This window comes from Phlebotomus papatasi, chromosome 1 (assembly GCF_024763615.1).
Source record: "Phlebotomus papatasi isolate M1 chromosome 1, Ppap_2.1, whole genome shotgun sequence".
NCBI classification, from domain to species: domain Eukaryota; kingdom Metazoa; phylum Arthropoda; class Insecta; order Diptera; family Psychodidae; genus Phlebotomus; species Phlebotomus papatasi.
In genome coordinates this window covers 21,146,086-21,162,687 of record NC_077222.1, presented here as the reverse complement: position 1 = coordinate 21,162,687, position 16,602 = coordinate 21,146,086, and the positions used below count along the sequence as shown (strand labels likewise).

The following is a 16,602-nucleotide window of genomic DNA, read 5'->3' as shown; positions in this document are numbered from 1 at the left end:
AACATCCCTACATCCCGAATTGCTCCATTCTCTTGGCTCCAAGCTAGAAAATAGCTCCAATATGGGGAATCCACAATTGAGAGGGAGACCCCGAATCCGTTGAGGCGGGCACAAGTCCCATGCAATTGGCATCCACCTGTTGCTCCTGTGGACTTTTTGGGATACTCTCGCTCCGACGCTACGAGGGCGTTCCGACTATGCGCATCGACGCAGACTCCTGCTGCCAAGGGGTTGAACAATTTCACAACATTCAGCCACTCACTGAGGATGCCCTCGAATGGGGGTGGAAAGTGCATCAACAGCAATTTTCCGACTGACATCCCGCCAGTGTGCATCGGAGTGCGGATGACGGTAGACGTGACCAACTGAAGACTCCTTGGTGACCAGTGTCTAAATTCTGGAGATTCTGAGTGCGAGTGAAAATGTTCTCCTATCAAACCATGCAAGTTCCCCCTTTGGAATCATATTTGGCTCCCATGACCTATCGTACCAGTGATGTTCAAGCTCCCCTGGATCTCTCTCTGAGATCTTCTGGACCCATAACACCTCCATCAACACCTTCACCACCTAGAAAGCGAATGCGGGCCCAGGATGCAAATCAGCAACCAATTGCTGAAGAGAGTGAAACTCTTCCTGAGGAATTCTGGCGCCATAGATTTGGCTACTTCGACGAAGAGAGCCTACGCCCAATCCTAGGCAATACCTCTCTCAGCAATCGACTTCTAAAGGCCTCTTCTTTCGTGGATTACTTCCTCCAAGACACTCCAAAAGCTTCCAAGGAAGACTCTCATGCAACATCAACAGAAGAGGAGGAAGTCTTCGTAGACATAACCAGTCCTGATGACATTAACATTCAGGAAATTGCCACTGAACCCCCAGAAGACATACTCACAGATGACGAGGAGGAAGTCAGCCTAGATGACAAATCCGATTCAATAATTGATGTTTGTGACTCGGTGCCATATATCCAGGAAATAGGGAATTACCCATCAAAACCAGTCGATGCGGAAGATGAGGAAGATGAAGAGGAACGCGAGCAAATGGGAATACTAGATAAGGGGAAACTGTGCTTCAAAAACAAAGTCTATCACCACCAAGCGATTGAAGGATTTGCCAAGCTTTTTGAAAAGACTTTCGAGACTTTACCTGAGGATTCAAGCCTCCCAAAAATTCCCGAAGAGCCTTCGATAAATTCTCATCAGTCAGGTAATGTTAGGAATGAGATAAAGAAGAGGATGAAGCTGAGGAAAGCTACTTTCGATGAGGATAACACGAGTCCTGTATCTGGCACTATCATCCGGAAGTTACGAGATGATGAGGAACTCGTTGTTAGGAAGGGTGATATAGATCCGGCCTTCAATGTGGTGGAGATCACAGATGAAGCTAAACAATTGCTAGCAAAGATCGACAACAAAATCGGATCATATATTTGTCAGCTCTGTCGGATTATGTATGAAGATGCCTTCCAGTTAGCTCAGCATAGGTGCTCTAGGATTGTGCATATTGAATATCGGTGCTCAGAGTGTGACAAAGTGTTCAACTGTCCTGCTAATTTGGCCTCACACAAGAGGTGGCATAAGCCAAGAGCTCCAAATGGAAGTCAATCAAAAAAGCCCCTGCCATCTACTCCAAAGGTTGTTAAACCACAGGTAAGTTTAATGAAAAAACATGCCAGGTGTTGGTTTATGAAGCCTAAACGAAGATCAATAGTTTAACCGAGCCATCCCAGTCGTAAGCGGTGGTTGTATTTTAAACAACAAGCATAGGGTTGTGGCATTAGGGGAGACTGGGGCAAAATTTGTCAAAACGAAAATTTCAATATTCACTATTTTCTAAAATAAAAGAGACTGAGACTTTAAATTTTTATTATAAATAGCCTTCATGAACCTTCTTAAAGTAACAAAGTTTCAAGGGATTCGAGGAAGGATTATGTAAAATAAAAAATAATGAAATTTTGAGCCATATTTTTGGAATATTTGGCTTACAGATAATATCAATACTGATTAGCTGAATTTAAGCACATTTCTCGTTAAGATAGAGAAAAATTATCTTCGACAAAGTTGTAGAGGATTAAATTTCCTATAAAAATATGTCTATTTTATATTTTTAACGTTTCCGAGAGTAAAACGTCACAAATTATCCGATGACTGACAAAATTTGCCCCAGCAATTTTGAGAATCTCCACAAAATCGACGTTTAGAAAATGATTTGAAAATCACATTTTTTCGAGATAGAGGAAAATAGTCTTCTGCAATGTTGTAGAGCAGTAAATTTCCTATAAGATTATGCTCATTATAAAACGTTTAAGTTTTCTCAGAGCTCGTGAAAGAATTGAATATGCATTTTGACAAGTTTTGCCTCAGTTTCCCCTACTTGTGGCCTGTCTTTACTTATGGTCTCATCGCAATTTTTGTCAGAAAATTATTCCGAAAATAAAAAAAAGTGTTGTGCTATCAAAACACATTTTTAATTTTAAAGTTTTTCGAACTCGTTTTGTGACATTGTACAGTTTTTTTTTTGCAAGGAGCCCTTAAGTAAGGTCAGGGGCCACAAGTATGCCGCCACCCTAAGTAAAATATAAATTTTCGTAAAAATTTGTGTCGTATTTTCGATAGAATAAAATTTTATTCAAATAATTGTACTTGATATAAATGTGATACATTGGAATTATTTCTAATATCTCAATGCATATAGCAATCTGGAATATTAGTGCATAATGTAAAAGCTGAAGTCCAAAAAAGAAAACATTGGCCTAAGCCGCACACCATGTAGAGATAAATTTATTAAAAAAAAACTATCGCATATTTTATTTTTAATTTGAAATTAAGGTATTTGTTATTTAAAAAAAACCCTTGTCAATACAAATAAAAATTAAAAGAATTTGCGGTAACGGTCTGAGTTTTTTATTTTTAAATAGTGTAAAATATCATCAGAAGTGATGAACAGAGTTATTTTGTCATAAAAACGGTAGAATTACGAAAAAGAATTAAAAAATGAAGTAGCAGAAGTGATATATATTTTTATATATATATTAATGTACTGGGCAATTTCTGCCATTCCGTACATTGTTCAGTTTACAAATTTATTACAGAGTTTAGTGTTTTGTGAAAAATGTCCAGTCCATTCACTGAGAAAAAAACGGGGATGCCATTACCTTTTTTTCCTCAGAACTTTAACACTTTTTAGGTGTAAAAATATATCAACATACTTTAATGTTAATTTTACACCTTTTTAAGGGTAAAATTAACATGAAAAGGGTAACTTTAACCCCTAATACACCTAAAAAGGGTAATATTTACACCGATTTTGGATCAATAATGCAGGGTAAAATTAACATTTCCGGAATGTTATTTTAACTTTTTCGGATTTCTCCCAGTGTTCAGACGCTTCAATCATTTGCACCGGGCGGGACTCTAACTCACAACTGTGACAGTCGAGCCGAGGGGTCACACCGCCCAAGAGCCGAAAGCTCTTACCAATTTTTACCACGGACCCCCTCAGAAGTGATATAGTACACACAGAAAAATTTTGACTCTAAATTTAAGAATATATAAGATCCTGGGAATTTAAATTGGACGTGAATCCCCGAGGCGTTTAAGTTTAGAAGCTCTGAGCAAAAGAAATGGGCTAGAATCCCTAGCTCTTTCAAGTAAAGAGATCGGGAACTTAAGTTCAGCATTAAATGAAAAATGTCTCCAGATTTGCAAATTACAATTAAAAATAAATTATCAAGAATTTAGAATTAGGGCATTGGCATTCATTGGATGGGATTTAAATTCCTGGGTGTTTCTCTTTAAGAATTTTCCATTTTTCTGTGTGTATACAATTTTTCCATATTTTGCATTCTCATTAAATTTTCAATTGGTAAGGGGTTACAAATTCTACAAATACGATGTTATCAACAAACAATACTAAAAGCAGGGGCCTCTCGATATTTCATTTTTCCACACGTTTTTGCATAGTCGCACCGAAGACTATTGGCAAGTTATTTCTAAAAAGAATTGGCTTACCAGTTTAATATTTTTCGAAACCGTACATTAAAAGCTATCTAAAAAATACATTTTATAATGTTTGCCGAAATTATATAAAAACTAGGAGCAAATTTTTTTAAGTCGCGGTGCAATATCTGCAAAATTTTTACAAGGAAAAGTGAAAAATAGCTTCCTTTTTTATTAAGCTTGATGGGCCTCTGACTAAAATGCCCTAGACACACTTACGATTAAAGTCCAAAGACGACTAAACTCATTCATAGCCAAGTCAGTTCCTGACACTCTATAAACGAGGTTCAATAGTCATTTTGGTATCCGCAAAACATAGCTTTAAGGTTCATGTAATTTATTTAAAATGAAACTACAGTGCTCGCTTGGTAATTCGGATGATTGGGAGACAATATGACAGATGTCCGCTTCGTAATCCGGATGATTTTTTTTTAATTTGTTCAACGTCTCAAAAATATAATACAATGTTTTTTTTTCTTCTAGAATTAGAATAAAAGTTTTAAAGAAGTTTAATAAGACATAATTAGAGAATTCTATGCTATTATACTTCATTTCGTCGGTTGCCTCAGCAACTGTGCTAACTGCATCTGCTTTGTGTCTGCATTCATTGCAAACGCTGCGCAGCGATGCGTTGCTTACAATGAATGCTGACACAAAGCAAATGCAGTTAGCACAGTTTATTAAACAAAAATATCACAGGATAATTCATTTTCATTGCTGATTTGTAAATTTATTACACAGTTCACGTGCAATAATTATTATTGTTAATTACATTATTTGTGAGGTGCAGGCTATCTCGCGAATTAAACCAATTTAGGTGATTTTAGTGAATAATTCTTATTGTTATACGTGAATTGTAAAGTAAATTTTCAAGTAGTTTCATTTTCAAATGAGTATATTAGTGCATTTTAGTAGAAATATCTGCACATAAACCCACAAAAGTTATATTTTGTGAGTGTCAGTTATTTATGAAGAAAAAATGTTTAATTATGTAGATGTAGATGTATTTAATATTTTGTTCATTGATGAAAGGTTCAGGAGTACTATTTGTTTACATCGTCCATAGCCGTCTTAATGTCAATAGAGTACTCCAAGGCTAAATGATAGGTTCCTTATAGATCATATCGACGCTTCCATTTCATACTATGTTATCTCAGAATTACAAAATTTCAGGAGAACCATTTTAAGTTGGCGACTTCCTATGCTGCCTGTGTAAATTTTTTTTCGAAAAAATGGAATATCTCGTTATCCGGGCGTCGGAAGACCACCAAATTTTCACCAGTAGTAGATCTCGGTCCCGGGAACAACATATCTCTCGGAGTAATAAAATGCTAAGTCGACTTAGCATAGTATGGAATGGAGCCGTCGATATAAACTAAGATAGGGGGAAGTGGGGCACCTTTGAAAGTGGGGCACCTTTGAAATTGGGATTATTCTCCTGTGGAACTGAGCCATATCAAAATGTAATTTAGCTTCTCAATCTGTTTGTGCAGCTAAATTATAGCACGATAGGTCTCAATTTTATTTAGAAATAGGTGAAAAATCCCAATTTCAAAGGTACCCCACCTTCAAAGGTGCCCCACTTCCCCATACAATAAATTGATGCAGTTAAGTTTATTTCCAGCTCTACAAAGAATTGTGAGCTTTAATTCATTATAATGGAAAAATGTAAAATCCAATTCGGAACGCTCCAAATTTTAAGCCTCGTTATTGTTAAGCCTCGTTTGTAGTGTATCAGAAACTGACTTGGTTATGAATAAGCTTAGTTGTCTCTGGACTTTAGTCGTAAGTGTGCCCAACACATAAACGTATGCCAATCTAAAATTAATTTTTCATAATTAAACTAAGAAAACTCGGAAAATATCTAAAATCTAAACGTTTTTCAGAGTTTTTAGAAAATGCATTTTTAGCGAAAACTTTGAGCACTCTCTGATTTTTCATTAGTATATATTTTATAGTTTTATAGTTAAAATAAGAAAACCCGAAGAACATCTTGAAATTTTTTTGGTCTCTATTAGTGATAGGAACAAAAATATCCAAAAATTAAGGTAATTTTTCTGACGATACCGATGAATAATAATTTTCTTTCTAATGAAAATATTACGTAAGAGTTTTGTAGTTTGTATTTCCAAAAGGGTTTGCTTAAAAAAATAGAAGTAAAAAAAAATATAATCAATTTAAGGTAAAATGATATAAGTTGGACATAGTGTTATAAGTTGGACAATTCACCGGTACAAGTTGGACATGGCTTTTTTCTTGATAAATACAGTACAAAATTTGTTTTTAAGCACAAGGAACCGAATAATAAAACTAAAGCATTAAAAATATTCAAATAAAAATGAAGTACTAAATTTATCAAGAAAAAAACCCTGTCCAACTTGTAGCATTGTCCAACTTGTAGCATTGTCCAACTTGTACCATTGTCCAACTTGTACCACTTCACCCTATGAATTTAAGAATTTAAAAAATCGTCATTTTTGAGCTTAAATATTTACTACATATCAAGTAGCTAGAGACTTGCAAAAAATATTCTAGATTCCTTACACATTCTACTTTACAATTATGTACAAAGCTTAGAAAAAAATAACTTTAGGTAGTTAAGAAAAATTATTTTTTTTATGGGACACCGGTGGTCGAATCGCCCTTAAAGGGTTAAGCTATGGGGCTACATTGGTATACGATGTTTTCGCATACTTCCAAAAGAAACTGGGCTTTAACGTTATGTTATCTAGATAGACAAAACAATTGTGGATCTACATTAAATTATCGTAGGGAGGTGTTTCATTTAGCTCAAAGTATCTTTAAAAAAAGTTTTCAATAAACTCTACTGCCCCTTAGATTAATAATTTAATTTGCAGAATATGTACTCTAAGTCTTGCAAATTTAAGTACATCATTCTCATTTTTTTTATTATTTTATAAGCAATGTGTTTGTTTCAAATTTTTAGGTCTTCATAGATAATTGATAAATAGACAATAAATGAGTAAAAACGCTAACATTACGAAACGAATCTAATCTTTGTTCTAAGCGTAGGGGTATGTGGTGCACCTTTGGAATTGGGATTTTTCACCAATGCAATGTTTAAGTGGGTCTGAATTATATTATAATGTGATTTAGCTTCTCATTCTGTTAGTGCAGCGAAATTATATAACGATAAAGCTCTATTTTATTTAAAAATAGGTGAAACATCCCAATTTCAAAGGTGCCCCACTTCCCTCTATATTGTTTTGAATAAATAAATTACTAGGCTACCGATAGAAAATATTCATTTTGTTTCTAAAAAAAATAAACTAAGTTTCTTTTCAAGATGAAATTAATGTTTAAGTTTTCTTTTCCAGTCCCAGGAAAATTCATCTTCACCCCTGACGACTAGCTACGAGACCAATTGTACCACAGATGTATCACAAGATGCCAGTTTTCCGTGCTCTCTGTGTGGAAAAATATTCCGACGGCAGCCCTACCTGAAGAAACATATGCAATCGCATCAGGAAATGTATCCGGAGAGTCAAAACAATTCTTCACTTTCCACGGCTGATCCCTTGGGAATCTACAAGAAGACAACATTTCCTCTACAGCATCCTCCTTCACGCCAATTGGGATATGACTACTCCCGGTATTACAATCTCAATCACATGCAACTGGATGACAAAAGGAGATTCTCATCAATTAGTCAACTCTACTACCAGCAACGTGAGAGGTATTCTTCAGCCTTCCAGTTTGTTCGCAACCAAGCATTTGAAGCTTTCAATCTCAAAAGGTAATGCAAAAGTAGAAGGTTCTAATTGAAGTAATTCATTAATACATTCAATAACTTTGTAGATCATTTGGCGGAATTTCACCCAATTTGATGATGTCACCAGACAAATGACAACAAATTCTGAGGCCAGTACCTCGTCTGGCCACTCCATGGTCAACCCAGCCACCTCCAACCCAAACACAGTCAACACCCTTTTCCCCGAATTACGTAGCAATGCAGAATCCCTATTGAAATTATCACACGTATCTTTATACTCCGAGAGTCTCCCTTAAAATTAGCAAAAATAATCGTGTAGTAAATTAATTGAAGATACAATAGATTATGGGAAGCCCTAAAAGTTTCTAATAGCTTTCCCCCTACCAAGAAATATGTTGCTTGTTTACCACAATTTTAAGTACTAATTTATATTGTGATATTATGTACATAAGAGATTTATTCGCAATAAATGGACATTTAAAATTCTATCTACAAGAATTTTGTAATTTTTTCCAATATTCATATAGCTATTTCTTAGAAAAAATGCCACAAACATTAACAATCGACTGTATATTTTTCCGTGTAAAAAAAAGCAGAATAAAAAATGCTTCCAGTTTTCACCCACAATTGCACCCGTTCGAAGTGTTTTAATTATTTAGAGAAGCACTTTTCCATCTTTCACGCACTCTGGAAAAATGTCACCGATGAAAGCTTCAACACATTTTGCACTACCCCTCATCCTCTTTTCGTATTGGCTTACTATGAATGGAAAAATTTATTATTTACCATTGAAAAACCACAGAATTGATATAATGTATAGGACAATTTTTCCACTTATAATCCTCTTTATATTATGGTTATACTCCGTAAAAAAGGGTGACAATACGTTCCATGCTTTGCGAAAGGCTCGAATTCGTAACTCGGATGTTATACCTCAAAAATACTTTCACATCTTTTACCGTTTAGCGGTTTACGTTTACAATCTTTGAGAACCGATTTCTTCTGAGTAATACAAATACCGTAAATGTGGGTGATTTTTCCTCTGTAGATGACCTTGTCCTGTTCATAAAGCTTTTGTTTAATACTAATGTTTAAGAACGATCCTCACCGGTCAGATATGGTAGATCGGATCGGTATAGGCCATCCTTAAGTGCTTGAATTAAAAATAGCTCGCGAACAGGAGAGGGGCAAAGTCACCCACGGAAGATAAAGTCACCCGAATCTACGGTACTGCAATAGATTTTCGGATAAAATTTATTAATCGGTATATAACCATTTCATTGCTGATTCAAAATCGATTGGAACCGGTTCGTGGTTCAGGTTAGTTGAAATTCCAAAGCCTTTACAAGGAGCCCAATCAAGATACCATTCTTTTGAGAAATACCCTCGCTACATCTTAAACCACTGAACTTGATCAAGCATTAGGATTTTTCGATATTCTCGTATATTCTCGCTTAGGTAACCTCAAAAAGATTTTCAAAAATGAAAAAAATAAATCGCACGTGGTGTTTTTGGTGCAATCCCTAAAAAACGTGGCTTGAACGAGAGAAGAAAAGATAGAGAAAAATGAGGGGCACGTACCAAAGTCAACGTACGGGGGTTCTCCAAATGTCCGAAGTCGCAATCTCTTATCGTTTTACATCTAATGATAGTAATATACGGACGAACAAAGGGATGGACAGCGTGACGACGAATACCTCGAAACCTCAGATTTACAAAATTCTACCAAAAAAATATGACTCCTTACGGGGTAATACGACTGACCTAGTGCCTTAATAAACTTACTGCTTGAGACGACAGACGGCTTCGCGGGAAAGTTATTTGAATGTTGTCTAATCGATATTTTGATTATAATTTCGTTAAGTCGTCTTCAGCTTGGTTTACGTGCGTAGTTTAAAGTTAATTATTTTGTTACTGGAAATATCCTAGCTTTAGAATTAGAATTAGAACAACAAGTCCATCCTATAAAGGCATAGCGATATTGGCTTAACTTTTCTAGTTTCTAATCACTTTGATTTTTTTTAGAAAATGTTGATTTAGAATGGGATATTAAGGATTAGCGTTTCATTAGATTCTGAAAAATCAAAAAATACATTATTATTTAGGATTTTTACACCTAGTGGAACTGGGTTAAATCTCGAGTCTGGAGACCGTTTAACCCTTTAAGGATGAGAGGATAAAAAACTGGAGGCCAGAAAAAATCAATTTTTTTTACTTCTTATGGTGTCTACACCCTAGAAGCAATTTTCCTCAAAAATTTCCTTTTTAAAAAAAATTCCAACGTTTCTGCCTACAAGAGGGGAAATTTTCTTTAAAAAAGCATTTTTTAAAGAAATTTCTCATAGTGTGTAGAAGCTTTTAGAGCAAAACTTATAGAAGACGGTAGGAACTTTTTTGGAACACCGGTGTCCCTATCGTCCTTAAAGGGTTAAAGAGAGATATGTATATATTTATAACTCAATATTAAAGAATTATTATAATGCTCTCTCTGTAGAATTATGCATGTAGTTTCTCTTCTCCGGTACCACTGACGTTCTGAAACATCATAAATCTTGGAATTAATGAATATAACAAGGTGGGGTTGCCACATTTTACACAACAGAGAAAAATTTAAATAATTAAACTTGATTTAGTAAAAGCATTGTCAAAGACAGTGGTAAAAGTCATTTCAGTTTTAATTTTCAAAGTTTATTATACTTCATGCAAGAGATAACTTTAAACAATCTTTTCATGCAGTGTTTCCGGAAATTAATGTGCATCTTCATATCTTTGAAGTTGTTCAAAGAACTCTCAAAGTTTATTAACGCCAAGCATTAATTTTGAGGCTCGTAAGGTGCAATACCGCAATATCCAGGAGAAACAGCAATGCATCCTATAAAATATCATAAGAATTTCTGTTTCTAAAAAATCCACTCGTGTTCAAACATTTTAAAATTCAACTTACTTAAACCTCTTGGACAGTTGTAAACTTGAGAAAGACAAACACTATCGAAGGTTTTGCTTGATCCATCAGCATAGTAGCAGCAAAAACGGTTAGGTTCAACCAAAATAGGACAAGCTGTAGGGCATGGCGGTGGTATGGCGTAATTTTCGGACACTATGCCATAAAATAGAACATTCGTAAGAATTATACTTGAGTATAATTTTAAAGAATCCAAAACAAGATATTTTACCAATAAAAATAGCAATTAAAATTGCAAGACACACGAAACGTTCCATTATAACTGGAAAGAAATCAATTAAAGACTGATGACAAATTCTCCCGATAGTTTCTTTTTATACCATGTCTTTAGTAAGTCTAGATTAAACAATTTATAAAGGTAAATAAAATAACCAGAAGAAGATGATTTTGACCTCAAGAAGCTAACGCGTGTCTCCTAGTATTTAACCAAGTGCTATAAGTAGAATATTATTCATTCGAGAAAAGATAATTTTATTATTACTAAATTTTATATGAAAGTAGTGTTATATTGTTCTGAAGAAATCTATGCCTAGTGTTCTGCTGAAGCAGATTCTTCTTCCTGATATTCTTCTGAACCAGATTCTGAAGCTTCTTGTTCACATTCTCCCAATCCAATTGCAATGCAGTCTGTTGACACAAAAGAGAAATTTAAAAGCATGAGTTCATTACGGATTTAGGTAAATTAGTGAAGTGTAACACGCATTTAATAGAAAAACTATCCCTTTCTAATTATATTCTTGAAAAGAAAATAAGGGAGAGTCTGCTTATTTGGGACATGATGGATTATTCTTTGATTATTTAAATAAATGTGACAAAACACTAATCAAGTTATTTTAACAAAGTCTATTCTAGTGAGTATTCTAAGCCCTAGGGTGATGTCACCACTTATCGCCACCTATAGTGAAGTCGAAGAAAAATCATATAATACGAGTAATAAAAAGGATATCAGGAAGAAAAAGCAACGCTGAATATATTTTTTAATAATATTTTCCAAAATAATTGAGTTTGGGCCTTTTCAAGGTGGCGAAAAGTGGTTATTTTTGAATTTTTAATAAATATATTTTTTTAAGTAATCCACCGTTAAATAGAGGGACTATTAGTCTGATATATCTATAGACAACATATCTAAGTGACCTTGTGTCAAATTTAAGTTACTTTATAATAAGGGTTTAAAAATTATAATCAAATTAATTTCAGTTTTTCCTAAAAGTGGCGATAAGTGGTTACTCTACACTATACCAAATTTCAAGTTAATTTTCAAGGTTCTGAAAATAATTCCTTACAGCCAAAACATGAAAAAATGTCTAAAATATGCTATTGCCGGCTCTCCCCTAAATCCTCGTAAATTTTTAAATGAATTTTTTTGTCCATTATTAGCTTCATATTGGCTTAAAATAATTATTTAAAAAAAATATGAGATTGTGTGCTTCTAAAATTCTTGAAGAAGCTTCAGTCAAATTATTTAGGTCACGCCCCTTTATAGGTTTATTAAACTGAAATTGATCTTTTATAAATTCCTATAATTTTCAAAATTATTATACAGTCCCCTTTTACTTAACTACCTGGAAAAAAAAGATTTCAAGGAAATTTTACACAATAATAATTTTAAGCCACGCCCCCTTTAGAAGTTTTAGACAATTTTTAGTGATTTTTTCCATGTTCATTGAATTAAAAATAATTAAAGCGTATTTTTTTTCATAATTAGTGTCTACTAAAAGTTTTGATAATAATTATTTATTATTAAAGCCACTTGTAATAGAGTAGTGAAATTTATCTCTTTTAAATACTAAAAATAAATGTAATAATAATAATAATAACATTAACGAAAATATTATATAATTATAATATTTAATTTAAATTATTAAGAAATCAAAATCATTAATTACGATATCCTATACGACTACTAAATATTAAACCAAGGCAATAGAAAATGTTAAAATACCAGGCTGTTTATCTTAAAGTTTACATCCATTATTATAAATTACCACACTGAAAGCCTTAAATTTTTGTCAATTTTCCAGTAACACAGTTTAAAGTACATGCAACTGCAAAAGTTTTTGAGAAAAAAATCAGAAATTTGTATTACATTCGTTCTTCGTACTAGGACGATTGTGGGCGTGGTCTTTTTTATTGAGAGAGAACTTATAGAATAGACTATATCAACTTTTATTTCGTGACGCTAGTTTGATTACGTGGTATTCTATCATTTTCTTGTTTGACACTGCAAATCTAAATTCAATGTCATAAGTCCTATCATTAGTAGGGGAGATTGGGGCAAAAAGTCACAAAACGGATATTTTGTTTTTTTACAAGCTACTCGAGCGATTCAAAAATTTCTAATTAGCGCAGTTTTATAGGAAATTTACCGCTCTACAACTTTGTGAAAGTAATTTTCCTCTATTTTGCAAGGAAATACGTTTATCGAGCCGATTTCTAAAAGGTAATTCTGTGACTATTCTCAAAAATGCTGGGGCAAATAGTACCAGACATTGGGTATTATCATATTTAGATTCGTTTCATTACAGGCTTCCGTAAATTTGGAAAAATAACTAGGTGACATACTTTCATGGAAAATTTATTCATGTACACCTTTATGAAACACCGTTTTCTCTGCGAGAAAAGTGAGAAAACGAGAAAAGCGTTTTTCAAACTATTTTAGATAAAAACACACAAAAGACTGCAAATCGTTTGACCAATGCAAGAACAAGCGGCGTAACATGGTAATGACGTTTCTTTTCGCCGTGAGACATCAGAAATTGCTTCGCTTTTTGTTACTTTTTGCTCTATACCTTTTGTTACTTTTTACCCCAAGTGGCCATTTTTAATAAAAGGATTTCTGGAGAAGAGAACTTTTGTGAAATTCTAAAATAGATAGCGGATTCGTATTCAAAAAATCCAAATTATTTAGAAAATATTCACCAGTGCATCAATTTTGGAAAATAAGTAGGTAATAATTGATATCTTCTGCAAGAAAAATATTTCCAAAATAGGGCTAAAAGTTTCGATATTTTTTATTTTCTAAATTCCTTGTTCGAATTCTAAGAAACTTACGACATTGAAGAAGGTCTATGGAGGCTATCTATGGAAAAAAATTTGAGCCGCTATCTTCTTTACCTTGGAAGATATTGAATTTTGAATTTTTCGATTTGTGACTTTTTGCCCTAGTCTCCCCTATACATTGTTAAAATAAGTAAAGCTCCTTAAGGAGGCGTGGCCTAAAGTTATATGGCGAGTGTCCTTAGGGTCACAAATTTTTGGCGAAACTTTATAGCAATTTACAATTAATATTCTAAGGATTTGTAAGGAACACGCCTTAAAAATCGTGTAATACTTTTTTACAACACTCTACGGAATTATGAAAAGATCTATTAGTGCATTCCTAAGAATACAATTTGGAGAAATTAAAATATTAAAGCAAAAGAGACATTCAAAAACCAATTTAATTCAACTTTCTTGAAAGATTCTTAATGGGATGAATAGTTTGCTTATGATGTTATAGTGTAATTATATTAAAAACATCTTGAGCATCTTACATTTGTGATTCTCGCAGTTGTAATTTCGGAGATGGCATAAACTGCAGAAAGTAGTTTGAGTATCATCGGGAAAATGGCAACAAAGAGGATAACAGTGATCTTCACAGGGCTGTGGACATGGACTGGAGTCGAATTCATCCTCTCCTAAAGATAATGAAGATATTAAATGAAATGATAAAAACAATAAAATTATGCTGATTTACCAAGGCAAAAAGAGAAAAACAGAATAAAGACAAACGTGAAAACTTTCATTGTAAAAATACTGGACAACATTTTCCAATTAACTCCTTTTATATGAAGAAAAAATCTTTGACCTACACCACTATCAATGTTTTAACCATATTGGTACAATAAAATTTAAAATAATTTTATCATTCCTGTTTAGCATTCAAAAATCCGCGCGTGACCTCATGGTTAACCAAGTGCAAACTTTAGTCTTAAAATTGTGTGAAAACATTCTGAAATACTTTTTTATTATCTTTTGACTAGCAAAACATGTTGATTGTTCCACTGCACTAGTTCAGAATGCACTAGACAACTTTTAATGCTTGATAAATTTTTATCACAGTAATAAAACATTGTTATTGCTTCCAATAAATCAAATATATTTATTCCATTTAGTATTTCGAAAGCTACAATGAATAGCCGAATTGTTAATTTTTAATCCCATCTTGAAGGATATCTTCAAACATCAGCCATGTATCACATTTCAGTAAGACTCATCTGACATTGACTCTGAGGAAGAAGAATCACATTCTCCAGGATGCACAGACGTAGGATCTAAATAGAGAGATAGGCTATTGAACTATTCTATTCTAAACCTTTCCAATTCTTTTCCAAATCTTACGGCGATTTTTTCGACAGTTGAAATAATCTGCATGACACTCATTCTTAAAGGTTTTGTTGTGCCCATGTTCGTATACGCAGCAAACTGGTTTATATTCCGTTGTACATTCTTTGCGACATTCCGGATCTGCTTCGGTTAGTTGTCCTGAAATAATATTTTAAACACAAAAAATATAAATTCAGAACTGCTTTTAAGATTGAAATGACATCCATGATGAGATCAAAACTAACCATAGCTAAGAGCAAGCAAAAGAATTGCACCAACCACTAACAGTTTCATTTTGATCACAAAGTACTCCAACGAACTAATTAAATTCGTCCAGATCTTGGCCTATATATACAAACAGAAAACAAAATAACTTTAAAAAAAACTGTGTCGTACCGAAAATCCCCAAGTGATGCATACTTGACGAAGTGCTGTAATTAAAAGCTATTTCAGTCTTTACGATATCTAAATAAAAAACTTCTAGTTAGGGTAAGTGTGCCAAATTCCGGCCAGCTTGTAATTTCGGCCACCTTCTTTGTTCCTCGAATTTCCATTAGCCTTTAGATTTTACGTACTTTAGAGATTATACAATGCAAAAGAATAACAAAAAATGTAGCTTCGACAAACGAGATGACATGAAAAAGGTATTGGAAGAATTCCCGAAGGGCAAGGAACTATGAGAATGAAGGTGGCCTAAATAGGGCACCAAAGCTATATCTATATTTTTATTCATTTTAAAATGTATTAAGAATGATTTTAGAGTAAATAAAAATGGTAAACTCTTTACAAGGTTCCAAGCAACATTCTTTCAGAAGACTAAAAAAAATCAATTTGTATTTAAAATATTACATTTCAAACTTGAGACTTTGCATGCAACTATGCCGAAATTTGGCACACTTACCCTATACATAAGAATTTTCTCATTAATTATTTGTGAGTCATTTGTTTAATATGTCTATTCAGAATACAATTTATAGCCCTTTTTAATGTAAGATTTCTTGATATTTCCTACATCAAGAGATGAAAAATTAAACTTACACTTTTTACATCACATTGGTACACATTTAGTGAATCATTGATGATATACAACATTGTGTATTTTTATTTTATTTATATATTTTTTTAATTTAAATTATGTCACGCCCCCTGTTACGTATTCCATGCATGCGCTACATTTTATAAATCGTACTAACAACCAATTGAATAAAATTTTTAAAATACTCAACAAGAAAGAATTAATTTATTTTCAAAAGCATAAGCACAGAAAAAAATGTTTCCATGAACCACCAGCGCCAAAAGCCACACCCTCATTTGTGATTTGGACTCACCCATATCCGCTGTATTTTAAGTACTTAATAAATGGCTTGGAAACCGCATGATACCAACCATGAAGAAGACCCAAACCAAACACCAAAAATTAATTCAAATAAAAAATAAATGTTTCTAAGATTGTACATTCTAATATCCATCAAGTAATATTTACTATCCGGATAATAAAAATTGCTATCCGAATATTAGAACCTAGGGAAGCCTTAAGGTAAAAT

At 33.4% G+C, this 16,602-nt stretch overlaps 1 protein-coding gene across 1 annotated transcript; it reads left to right on the top strand.

The window, feature by feature from the left end:
- Window positions 1-326: 326 nt before the first annotated feature.
- Window positions 327-8,231, top strand: LOC129798193 (zinc finger protein 473 homolog). The gene is made up of 3 exons (XM_055841218.1): window positions 327-1,649; window positions 7,337-7,755; window positions 7,818-8,231. Exons 1-3 carry the CDS (start codon window positions 423-425, stop codon window positions 7,864-7,866), a joined length of 1,695 nt encoding a protein of 564 aa, XP_055697193.1. The 5' UTR covers window positions 327-422; the 3' UTR covers window positions 7,867-8,231.
- The last annotated feature ends 8,371 nt before the right edge of the window (window positions 8,232-16,602 follow it).

Coding starts and splice junctions, on each gene's coding strand:
- LOC129798193 (XM_055841218.1), top strand. CDS start 423: ATGTTCTCCTATCAAACCATGCAAGTTCCCCCTTTGGAATCATATTTG. Junction 1,650..7,336: donor CAAAGGTTGTTAAACCACAG/GTAAGTTTAATG, acceptor TTTCTTTTCCAG/TCCCAGGAAAATTCATCTTC. Junction 7,756..7,817: donor GAAGCTTTCAATCTCAAAAG/GTAATGCAAAAG, acceptor ATAACTTTGTAG/ATCATTTGGCGGAATTTCAC.